Genomic DNA, 12,655 nt, shown 5'->3' on the forward strand with positions numbered 1-12,655 from the left:
TTATAGATCAGGAACCAACCCTCCGTTTTCCTGGAATCGATTCCATTTGGGAACAAAATAAACATCTGAACCAAACCTTCCTTTTCAATCCAGACCCCAGGATGGTTCTTTGTGGTCCGAATGACCCCTTAGGTCCCAGACTTCTCCACCCCGGGGGGTCATTAGTCCACCTCCCACACATAGGCCAATGTGATAGTCCGGTCTCCTTTACGATACCCTATACCCTACCGTAGAAAAGCGGTTTAACAATTAATTGAATCCTAATTTGTGTAAATTTATATCTTATTTTTAGTATGTACCTCTCTCTGATCCCACTCTCCCAATATATCGTTTGACAGTTTGGTTCATATATAATATATACCGATACTTAAGGTGTATGAAAAGAGTTTTAAATTGTCACCCTCTTCAAGAACGTCAGCGCTTTTTTAAAGATGATAATTCCAGGATTTCAGTCAAATAAAAAACTTTTGACTAAAAGTATATTATTCGGCGTGTTTGAAAAATGTTTCCATTGATAACAGTTAACAAACTTATTTTGCTTTTTTACGATGTTGTAAAGCAAATAATTACATGTAAAAAGTGTAATAAAATCATGAAATGGTTATTAAAACCAAATCAGCTAAACAAAAAGAAATTAAAAGGTATAAATATTGGAGAAGAATTGAAATTGTGAATGAATCCATGACTTCGTCCTCAAGTTTAGACATTTAGGAAATGTAAAGCTCATCGGATATAATAAACAAAATCAAAAACAAATATAAATCCAATTATATTTTATTACAAATAGGAATTCACATACATTAGTATAAACTTTATAAAACAACAAAAATATCACTGTTTGTAAAGTTACATAAATACAATATTTCCAGGAAATCTCCAAATCTCCAACATTCCAGTGTTCTGAAAGGGGGGGGGGGGGGTTCAAAGTTTCTTTAACTCTTAACATTTGGTCTAAATCGTCCGAATCTTATCCGTCCCATTTGTCCTTCTACAGCGCTTTTTATGTTTAATGGGTACCGAAATCTTTCTTAAATGATAGGGGAAATCATGATTTGTAAGCTTTTGTAACACTTTTTAACTATTACACCCAAGGATAGGAAAGATATGATTTTATCTAAAGAGGTGAGATTGGAAGAGGGCTAGTTGTATGACTTATATACCGTGTACGGCAAATACTGATGCATTGATAACCACGACTGACACCTCTTTTGATTAACTAAGGTCCGGAATTGTGCAAACATCGGGAAGATTAAATGTACCAAAAAGATACAATCCAACAGAACGGACAAAAACACTGGAGTTATCTTAAATCAGCTTTTTTAACATCTCGCGTGATTTCCAATTCAGTTGTCTCTCTTTGCACTGCACATTTTGCTAACAGAGAGTGCAGAACATCAATAATATGGATTTAGGGTTTTTTTAACTAACACTTTTTAATAATCATAATGGACGAACTTCCAATAACTACAACCTGCCAAATTCAGTTTCAGATTTTTAAGTTTTAATTAGTCTACCTTTGTGGTAAAATTTCTATATCAGTATTCTCTTTATCACACCCAATGTTCTTTTAACTGTGCATTTTTGTTATCATAATGGACGAACTTCCAATAACCACAACCTGCCAAATTCAGTTTCAGATTTTTAAGTTTTAATTAGTCTACCTTTGTGGTAAAATTTCTATATCAGTATTCTCTTTATCACACCCAATGTTCTTTTAACTGTGCATTTTTTGTTCTAAGGTCATTTTAAAAGTAGTTAATTGCTTTGTATAACCAAACGTCTTAAAGTAAATAAGCAAAAATTATGAAAGTACCATATTAATTACTGCTATAATTTCGAAAGCAAAGAATAAACCCTGTACCTAACGTTCTTGTAGAAAGACTGGAATTTTTTTCCTATTCTGAAGTAACATTCTCACTAAATGTTATGGTGACACCACCTTTAAACTATTTACACTCTTACTTTTTCATCTATTCAGTCAATGTTCTACAAATATTATTGCCGGCATTAAACATTGTTAAACAAAGCCGACAACACACCCATAGTAGGATGGATAAGAAAGTGAAAATCGAGATTATCGATAACTATATCTGTATCAACAATTATATCTATAATATTAATTCTAATTTCAACATTTCCAACTCTTGAGATAACCAATATTTTACACGGCATAATGGTCAATATTTAAAATATGCCAATATTGACATGTACATGGGTGTCATAATAATCTGGAATGGCGTCCTCCATTAAATCACTTGTGCTGGTTGTTTTATAAAGGGGATATTTGTAGGGGTGAGTCCAATTGACAATTACGATAAGAAGTAATATTTTTTCAACCTGTTTTAAACAGCCCAACTGAAAATACATTGTAGTTGGCAAATATAGTTTCACTATATCGTGTGTTCAAAAACATTAAATCTTTCTCTATTAAGTATCAATAAATCAACATCTGTTTACACTGATAAAGATTTTTAAAGAAGATGGGTGAACAAGGCGTGTAAAATGCAATTTTTTCAATAATAATTAAAAACAGTGTATATGTAATGTAATATCGGTTTGTAACCCTTAAATATTTTAAATACATTTAATAGGTTGATTTAAACTGGCGTGTACGTGTCAAAATCTCCAAATAGTGTTATTTTTATAACTTCAATGCCTTTTCTTTTATAGAATGGGTCGGAGCTCCATATGTGTGTCATAGTCTAAATGCGGTTTGATGGAATTTAAACAGATTTCCATCAACAAAAAATGTGGAGAGATGACACACTATAGTTTTAAAATGTCATTTTGTAGCCTAACAATTGAACGTTTTGGTGAAATAACCAAAGTCCGTAAATCCGTAGCCAATGTCTCATATACCATTTAAACAACGCACTTTGTTGTGTATGAAATGGCTCAGTGGTTAGAGCACCAGACAAAATAAAAGATAAAAAAAAAAGAGCACCAGATATTAGGTAAAATAGAACTTGGGTTTTTAGGTTGTGGGTTCGATACCACCAAAACGTAAGGATTTATTTTATTTTTCTTATCTTTTTTTTTAAATATTTCAAAGTGAATATATTAAAAAATTACCCTTTTGTAAACTTATATTATAACATTTCAAATATATTTAAATGAAAAAAAATTTTAAATTTGAAATTGTATTTTATGACTAAAGCAGATGGGCAATTGCGCCATCTTATTCCCCCATATTCTTATTGTGAAAGAGTCCATAATTTAGTCTTCAAGATTGGTTGTAAAGCTCAACGGTTATAACTATTACATTTCATAATGCAAAACAAATATTATTTCAAATATTTTTTATTACAAATAGGATTTCATATATAAGTATTGTCCTTATTACAGACATACAGAAATATCACAGTAAAATTTTGGCAAATGAGACCGCCCTCCTAGGAGTACAGAAAAGTCAGACAATGAATTATCCAACATTGTGCTGTTCCGAGAGGGGTGAAAGTTCTACCATCAGTTAATTAGGGTCCAAATCGTCCGCCATTTTGAATACCGAACTGATCTATGTCACCAAGACCTCCAATGAAACCACCCTGTCCAAATCGCCCGCCGAACTGTTGATCTGTGAACAGTCCTCCGTTAATTTGAGAATCGATTCCACCAGGAAACAAAGGAATGTCTGAGCCAAATCTTCCTCTAGGTCCAAAAGGTCCCCTTGGTCCGAGGTCATCGCCCCAGACTCCTCCACCCCCGGGGGTTAATGGTCCACCTCCTACACAGATGTCGATGACACAGTCTGGACATTGGATTCCATTGTATGTGAAGAACTGTGGTCTTCTGCATTCTTGTGGGATGAAATGTTGTGTTTGTAGGCAGTGTCTTGGAGGACACATTACCGGCTTTTCTGGAAGCAGTCCTTTTCCTCCCGGATATACATTGTCTGTCTTGATAATTGGCTTTTTCAGTCCTTTCTTTGATCCACCAATGAATCCCCTGTTATGAAATCCGTCCAAAAATCCTGACTTCTTTTTACCTATGATTCCACCGCCAAGCTTAGGCCCATACACAATTTCTTTCTTTATCGGAATTCTTTTCTTGCCGTATCGCCTACCTAAATGGTCAAAAGACGAATCATTACAGAATATTTATGAAAAATTATTGTCAAAACGGTTCATAGATTCATACAATACCTTGCTCATTACATTTTTTCAGAAATAGAACTTTCAAACAGTCAATGAGTACACCACCAAAACCAATACTTTGCAAACATAGCACAACTTTATTAGAGACTTTGCCTCATTTAAGCATGAATATTAACATACCTTCCGTGGCAGCAATGGCGATGATTAGAGCAGCAGCTAGGAGAAAACACTTCATAGTGGACAGGTAGTGTAGTGGTGTGAAGAATCCTAGTCGGACTCCATGTATAAATACACAATCCATGTGACGTAATCATTTCAGAAATCAAATGCATGGTCATATCTACTGGTTCAAATCCTTATACGTAAATAGAACGACTCTTCCATATCAATACAGGTTTATTGCCTGAAACGTCCATGCACGGTAGCCATTGTGACGTCAACTGTTGACAGTTAAAGGGGATTTCCCTATCTTAAGATAGTGTTCGTCTTGTGAGCAAAAACTGCAACGAAGGAAGTATTACTATAGTAATGTATACTTTTTGGCAGTGCTTTGAAGTTTTTTTAATGAATTAATCATAAAACAAATTGAGACAAGGTTCACTGCGCATTGATTATTAAATTTGCGTAAAAAATAATTGTTTAAACGTTCAACACACGCTCAGTGATCATCATATCAACAAAATTATTGATATCGAGATGAGTTAAGATTTACCTTGAGATATAATTTACAAAACAAAGAACCTTCAACCATCAATTTTCAACTGAAACAGTCATATGAAAACTCGTAAAATTTATAAACAAGTGAAAAGCTGTCAATGTGACAGCAAACCGGGTTTTCTTTTTATGTGAACTGTATCCATAATCCAAGTCAACCCTGATTTGAAAAACACTACCTAACGTATCCAGTGAAATGAAGTACCCTATATGCAATATTTGGCCAAAAAATGACTAAGTTGAAAAGCTGGTTTTAAAAAAAAATATCAGAAATCAAAATCCTAGCAATATACACACCTCTGATATATGTACAATTGATCTGCAAAAGAACAACTTCCTATCTTAAAAACTGTAGGAGGAGTTATCCGTACAATGAGGGTACCCTTGTGGCAGCCGCTTGCCCGCCCGCCATTTTCACCATTTTAATAACCGGATTTTTCCGTTAGAAAAACCCGGTTAAAAATGAAGAAAATACACAATGTGTGATTTTATATACAGTAGCATTGGTGTTGAATTTCATAATATTTTGGAATGTCTGTATTTTGCTAACAAAAAAGATTTTTGTACAAGAAATACCGTGAACTTTAAATAGGCTGATCAAGTAGATAAATATATAATGTAAAAAAAACCTCAAATTAAAACTGATATAGAAGTTATAAGGAGGTTTTCTCTTCCTCGAACCTTTACAATATACTTTTATAATGAACTTGTGATTCTTGCCTTTTTGTTGTTTATTTACAGATGTATTTTAATATGTACTTTTATATATCAGTGGCGTGGTTTTGAGTAAATAAAAATAAAAATTGGTAACCCAATAACTCAGTTTTTATATAAACATGTACATCTATTTATGTTCAATGCCGTTAAGATACTTGGGACAGTGTATTCAATAGGTAACAAGGACATGGTGTCTCGGTCAGTGACGTAATGACATGAGTTACAATGAAAGAGTAGTAGTGTCATACTGCTGACAGCTCAGACACTGGTAATAATGATACGACAGGTAACTGTTACAATATGCTTTAGAATCAATTACACCAAAGCTGATTGGTGCGGTTGTATTAATATTTCATGGAACATGTAAAACAATGCTTTTATTTCCCATATGTAATGACATATTTTTTCTTGATATTTGAATAAAAGAAACATATTAGAAACACGTTTTTACAATACAGCTTTACTGAGAAGAACACATGAATATTTACAGAAAAAAAAGTGTGATTTAGTCCTTCCGCAATTATGACTAATTTTCAAAAATCTCTGCATTACTCAATGAGTAATGTGCAATTAACGGAAGAGTCATTGGAAGAGCCGAATTATGCTGACAAAAGTAGTGCACAACACTTTAAATTCTAATAACACAATTCTATTTCCCATTATGTAATTTGATGAATTTGCTTTTGTTATACGAAAAAAATAGTAAATTCAATTCATTTAATGTTGAAAAATATTAACATCAATGAAATATTAATCAGTATATGTATAAGTCAGGCATGTTCTTCGAGAAATACTGAAGGAAGATTGAATGTATTTATACGCACCAGATTTGGTGATTGGGTCTTATAAGTTATACGTTAATATCACTCAAATGAATGCAATTTAATAGAGGAAAAGAAAGAGATTGTAAATATTCTTTTTTAAAATGTTTTTAATCAGCTATCGGTCACTGTAACCATTCATTTTCACTCAAGTTTAAAATCCAATAAAACATACATGTAAATCTCTCCTGGTGTTCAAAGAGGGAGTTTGCATTGTGTTAGGAGAAACAAGGGAAGTGTGTTATCAGTGTTTCTCAAGACCCCCATCATATCCGGTGTTTCAGGAGAGGTAAATATTATAAAATTGTTGAATTATGGCTCAAATTGTTTCCATTTTAAATACCGAATAGATCGAAGCCACCCATATCTCCATTGATACCACACTGACCGAATCGCGCGCGCAATTATAGATCAGGAACCAACCCTCCGTTTTCCTGGAATAGATTCCGTTGGGAACTAAATGAACATCTAAACCAAACCTTCCTTTTCAATTCAGACCCCCCCCCCCCCCCCCCGGGATGGTTCTTCGTGGTCCGAATGAACCCTTGGTTCCAGACTTCTCCACCCCCAGGGGTCAATGGTCCACCTCCCACACATAGGTCAATGTCATAGTCCGGTCTCCTTTACGATAACCTATACTGTACCGTAGAAAAGCGGTTTTACAATTAATTGAATCCTAATTTGTGTAAATTTATATCTTATTTTTAGTATGTACCTCTCTATGATCCCACTCTCCCAATATATCGTTTGACAGTTTGGTTCATATATAATATATACCGATACCTAAGGTGTATGAAAAGAGTTTTAAATTGTCACCCTCTTCAAGAATGTCAGCACTTTTTTTTAAGATGATATTTCAAGAATTTCAGTCAATTAAAAAACTTTTGACTAAAAGTATATTATTCGGCGTGTTTGAAAAAAGTTTCCATTTATAACAGTTAACAAACTTATTTTGCTTTATACGATGTTGTAAAGCATATAATTACTTTTTAAAAAGTGTAATAAAATCATGAAATGGTTATTATAACCAAATCAGCTAGGTAAAAAGAAATTAAAAGGTATAAATATTGGAGAAGAATTGAAATTGTGAATGAATTCATGATTTCGTCGTCAAGTTTTGACATTTAGGAAATATTAAGCTCATCGGAAATAATAAACAAAATCCTAAAAAAATATTAATCCAATCATATTTTATTACAAATAGGATTTCACATACGTTTAAATTTTATAAAACAACAAAGATATCACAGTTTGTAAAGTTACATAAATACAATATATCAAAATGCAAAACAAATATTATTTCTTTGACTGTTAACCTATGGTCCAAATCGTCCGCCATTTTGAAGACCAAACTGATCGAAGCTACCCAGACCTCCACTGAAATCATTCTGACCGAACCGCCCACCAAACTGTGGATCCGGGAACAGCCCTCCGTTGATCTGAGTGTTAATTCCACCAGGAACTAATGGAATGTTTGAGCCAAATCTTCCTCCGGGCCCAAAACGTCCCCTGGGTCCGAGTCCTTTATTTGATCCACCAATGAATCTCCTGTTTTGAAATCCGTCTAAGAATCCTGATTTCTTTTTACCTATGATTCCACTGCCAAGCTTAGGTCTATATACGATTTCTTTCTTTATTGGAATTCTTTTCTCGCCGTATCGTCTGCCTGGAAGGTCGAAAGAGCAGAACTTATAGAAAGTTTGTTGAAGGCAAATAATCATACATATAGATCAACGACAACATTTTAAGAGTATCATACCACAATATTCTTACTAGCATTACATTTTTCATCAATTGCGCTTTTTTGTACCTTGATTTTGTAAATTCAGTAATATGAACCATGACAATGAACCGTACCTTCAGTGGCAGCAATGGCGATTATTAGAGCAGCGGCTAGGAGAAAACACTTCATAGTGGACAGCTTGTGTGATGGTCTGAGGAATCTAAGTCTGACCCCATGTATAAATACACAGTCGACATGACGTAATCATTTCAGAAATTAAATGTACGGCAATTCTGTTGGTTAAAATCTTCCTACGTAAAATTAACTATTTCCATCTCAGAATAGTTCATGACCTGAAACGTGCATGCACGGTAGCCGCCGTGACGTCAACTATTGACATTTTGAGGATTTTTTATAATTTTGTGTGTTATGTTAAGCAAAGCTAAGGAGCATTTCATTTATAAAACAAGACAAAGATTATTGTAACATGAGACCGAAATGACTGGATCCTTAATATATATCGATATAATTAATGGTTAATTTAACTTGTGTTGCGGGTTTAGTTAATGCTCAGGGGGTTTTTTTCCATGTCAACAACATTACCTTTTATTTAGTTGTGATTTTTAATTTTGATATTGGAAATAATTTCAAAAAGTAAAAAGAATGCTTTCTTTTGATAAAAGTAAAAAGAATGCTTTCTTTTACAAAATATCTTTTTATATTTTTATTAATGACGTTAAGACAATGTGGGTCATCGTATTCAGTGGTGACCAGCCAAGGACAAGGTGTTTCGGTCAGTGACTTTATGACCATTGTCGCGATAAATGTGTAAATGTTGTAACATCCAATGCCTAAGAAATATTTAACTGACAATGCTAAATGACAACGTTAAAAATTAATTTTTGGAACAAAGTTATAATTCAACTATTCGCACACTGTTTGTAATTTCAAAGGAATACTCTCTATAGAAATACTCGGTTTATAATTTTATAGGAATACTCTGTTTAAAAAGACTCGGTTTAAAATTTTAAAGGAATACTCTCTTTCAAAAGAATCGGTTTATAATTTTAAAGGAATACTCTCTTTAGAAAGGCACGGTTAATAATTTTAAAGGAATACTCTCTTTAGAATACTCTCTTTAGAGAGACACGGTTTATAATTTCAAAGGAATACTCTCTTTAGAAAGACACGGTTTATAATTTTAAAGGAATACTCTCTTTAAAAAGACTCGGTTTATAATTTTAAAGGAATAATCTCTTTAGAAAGACACGGTTTATAATTTTATAGGAATACTCTCTTTAAAAAGACTCCGTTTAAAATTTAAAAGGAATACTCTCTTTCAAAAGACTCGGTTTATAATTTTAAAGGAATACTCTCTTTAGAAAGACACGGTTTATAATTTCAAAGGAATACTCTCTTTAGAATACTCTCTTTAGAGAGACACGGTTTATAATTTCAAAGGAATAATCTCTTTAAAAAGACTCGGTTTAAAATTTTAAAGGAATACTCTCTTTAGAAAGACTCGGTTTATAATTTTAAAGGAATACTCTCTATTGAATCGTTTGCTGGTCTCCTGTATTGTGTTGTTTATTGGTCAACAGCTGAACAGCTCATAGACATATACAAGACAATTGAGATACACATGATAAATAAATATACATATAAACGGATCTTTGTATCGGTATCGCTGAATTTGGCGATTACTGGTCTGGGTGCGCCCCTACCCCCTACCCTACCTGGAATTAGATGGAGGGCTTAAATATCGGCTGTTGATAGGTCGACGATCACCATCTCTTTTGTGATGCGGCACAGTATTAAAACTCTCATTACAATATTTCCTCAGAGCATTCATACATTGTAATGACAATTGTTTTTGAGTAACATGAAATTTGCCATTGTAATTCAACAGAAGTCTGAGATAATAAAAACTGTTCCCTACTTGAGTCTGTTCGCATTTATAAAACCATACATCGTCTTTTCGTAAAATTACCAAATTTCTGCAAACCATTATTTTTGTTTTCTTTACATTAACCGTTAACGACTATTTCTCTGTATAATTTTCTAATGCATTCAACATTGACTTTAAGTCATAAACAGACAAAGAATGAATAACCATGTCGTTTGCGTAAAAATAAGGAGAGCTCTTATAATTCAATTGGTGAATCGCCATTACTGAAAAATTCCATTTCACAAACATTGTCACAGAGAGAAAAAAAGAAATTCGTCATTCGAGCATTACACGTATCAGTTTTATCATTATTGGTACAGTACGTGGTGAGTTATAGAAGGATTTTTGATGTAACAATTTTATTGCTGTTAGATATTACGCATTGAGTAATTTTTATTTACAAACACCAGGTACATGTATATCATAGTTTAATTTGGGGTATTCCAAATCATCTTTTATAACTTGGTTGCAAAAAAGTAAAACACAAGTTATAGGGAACAGATCTTTGTCATAAAATATTTCTATCTTTGAAGGAGGGATTCCTATGACACCATCATTTTAATGTATAGCGGGTCTCTTCCGGGTATTTGAACCATTAGCTGACTTAAAATATTCCGACAAAATAATAATTTAACGAATTAGTTCATCTTTTGTTTATTTTCATTAAAATCAGTTTTTAGTGGTAAAAAAAATATTAAATTGTTTCGTTGTTAGTATCAATATGATTTGTATTGTATACATATTTCTATTGTTGTTTATCAACCAGTATACATGTAGTTTATATATCAAATGTCAAAAAAAGTTAAATATAAATCAAAACTCATCCGTTGACTTAAAAGCAGTTAACAAAAAATGTTACAGTAGATTTTCATCAATGAACTGAACTGAATCGGCGTTCCAAATAGCATCCCATCTTTTTGTTTTATAACCAACGTGTTGTTATATTAAAAACAATACCTACGCTTTATGTAACGTTTATGTTATATTGATGTATACACTATAATGTCATACACTATAAGATCACAAATTTAAAGCAGTAATTAGATCATCAATATTTTATTATAAAGGGATTTCATGTGCATTTTATACAAACAAGCAAATATAAATATCACAGGTTTCAATAAGTTAGACAAAACTAGACCGCCTGTTTAGACGTAGAGTATTGTCATTCCAAGAATTCCCGAAATCCCCAACATTTCCTGTGTTCCAAGAGGGGTCAAAGTCTCCGAAACCTGTATTGAGACGATTAACAAGTCCATTTCTACCATTGTTAAATGAGGGTCCGAACTGTCCGCCATTTTGAATACCGAACTGATCGAATCCGCCCAAATCTCCATTTAAACCTCCCTGACCAAACCGCCCACCCTGACCGAACCGCCCACCGAACTGTTGATCTGGGAACAGTCCTCCGTTGATCTGAGAATCAATTCCACCGGGAACCAAAGGAATATCTGAACCAAATCTTCCCTGCCAGCCGAGATCTCCAGGGATGGTTCCTCTGGGTCCGAAAGGTCCCCTGGGTCTGAGACCATCGCCCCAGACTCCTCCACCCCCGGGGGTTAATGGTCCACCTCCCACACAGATGTCGATGTCACAGTCCGGGCATTGGATTCCATTGTGTGTGAAGAACTGTGGTCTTCTGCATTCTTGTGGAATGAATTGTTGTGTCTGTAGGCAGTGTCTGGGGGGACACATTACCGGCTTCTCCGGAAGCAGGCCTTTTTCTCCTGGTATTATTTTGCTTTCTTTGATAATTGGCTTTTCAAGTCCTTTCTTTGATCCGCCAAGGAATCCTCTTTCACGAAATCCGTCCAAAAAACCTGACTTCTTTTTTGTTATGATTCCACCGCCAATCTTAGGCCCGTGAACGATTTCTTTCTTTATAGGAATTCTTTTCTCGCCGTATCGCCTACCTAAAAAGTTGAAGGGGAAAAATAATGGAGAATGTATCGAATGCAAACCTGAATGCACATCAGTCAATATGCACAATTACGAAAACGAGCACTTGGCTAATATCGCACAACGTCTTGATTCTTTAATGCTTTGACTTTGGTATAAGCAGCATGACTATGTAACATACCTTCAGTGGCAGCAATGGCGATGATTAGAGAGGCAGCTAAGAGAAAACACTTCATAGTGGACAGCTGGTGTACTGGTGTGAAGAATCCTAGTCGGACTCCATGTATAAATACACAATCAATGTGACGTAATCAGTGCAGGAATTAAATGCATGGTCATTTCTATTGGCTGAATATTTTTCGACGTCAAATAGAGCGAAGTCTTCTTTCTCGAAATAGGTTAATGGCCTGCACGGTAGCCACTGTGACGTCAGCAGTTGACAGTTTTGTGGAAATCCCAAACGTTAATAGTCTCTGTGCTGACCACAACCTGCAAAGCAGAAACAATAGTTTGGACATGTTCTAGATGTTGATCAAAGTTTTAGATCATTGGTGATTAGAAGACCAACAGTGTGATACAATACTTTGTGTTGGTCACTGGGACCGGGCATTCAACTTTTATAAACAAATAATTCATTAATCACGTGTTTCAAGATCAGCGCATGCTCTGAATTTGTCTTGTTAAAAACTTTATTTTTACTTATTTAGGTGTGTTTATTTTTGCTATAAATTTGAAAGAT

At 34.1% G+C, this 12,655-nt stretch overlaps 2 protein-coding genes across 4 annotated transcripts; both read right to left on the reverse strand.

Moving 5' to 3' along the window:
* Positions 1-3,330: 3,330 nt before the first annotated feature.
* Positions 3,331-8,278, reverse strand: LOC105336566 (uncharacterized). Of its 3 annotated transcripts, none has more exons than XM_066083573.1 (2): positions 4,271-4,410; positions 3,331-4,059 (listed from the first exon to the last, which is right to left on the reverse strand). In XM_066083573.1, exons 1-2 carry the CDS (start codon positions 4,393-4,395, stop codon positions 3,474-3,476), a joined length of 711 nt encoding a protein of 236 aa, XP_065939645.1. In that variant the 5' UTR covers positions 4,396-4,410; the 3' UTR covers positions 3,331-3,473. The 3 variants fall into 3 exon arrangements, with proteins under 3 accessions (XP_065939645.1, XP_034302312.2, XP_011439230.3); XM_034446421.2 differs by lacking the exon at positions 4,271-4,410 and adding an exon at positions 8,204-8,278 and having other exon boundaries at positions 3,332-4,063; XM_011440928.4 differs by having other exon boundaries at positions 3,333-4,063; positions 4,275-4,410.
* A 2,779-nt stretch (positions 8,279-11,057) lies between these two features.
* LOC105319433 (uncharacterized) lies at positions 11,058-12,242 on the reverse strand. Its single transcript, XM_011416976.4, has 2 exons — positions 12,098-12,242; positions 11,058-11,930 (listed from the first exon to the last, which is right to left on the reverse strand). Exons 1-2 carry the CDS (start codon positions 12,150-12,152, stop codon positions 11,143-11,145), a joined length of 843 nt encoding a protein of 280 aa, XP_011415278.3. The 5' UTR covers positions 12,153-12,242; the 3' UTR covers positions 11,058-11,142.
* Positions 12,243-12,655: the final 413 nt, after the last annotated feature.

Source organism: Magallana gigas, chromosome 5 (assembly GCF_963853765.1).
Source record: "Magallana gigas chromosome 5, xbMagGiga1.1, whole genome shotgun sequence".
NCBI classification, from domain to species: Eukaryota; Metazoa; Mollusca; class Bivalvia; order Ostreida; family Ostreidae; genus Magallana; species Magallana gigas.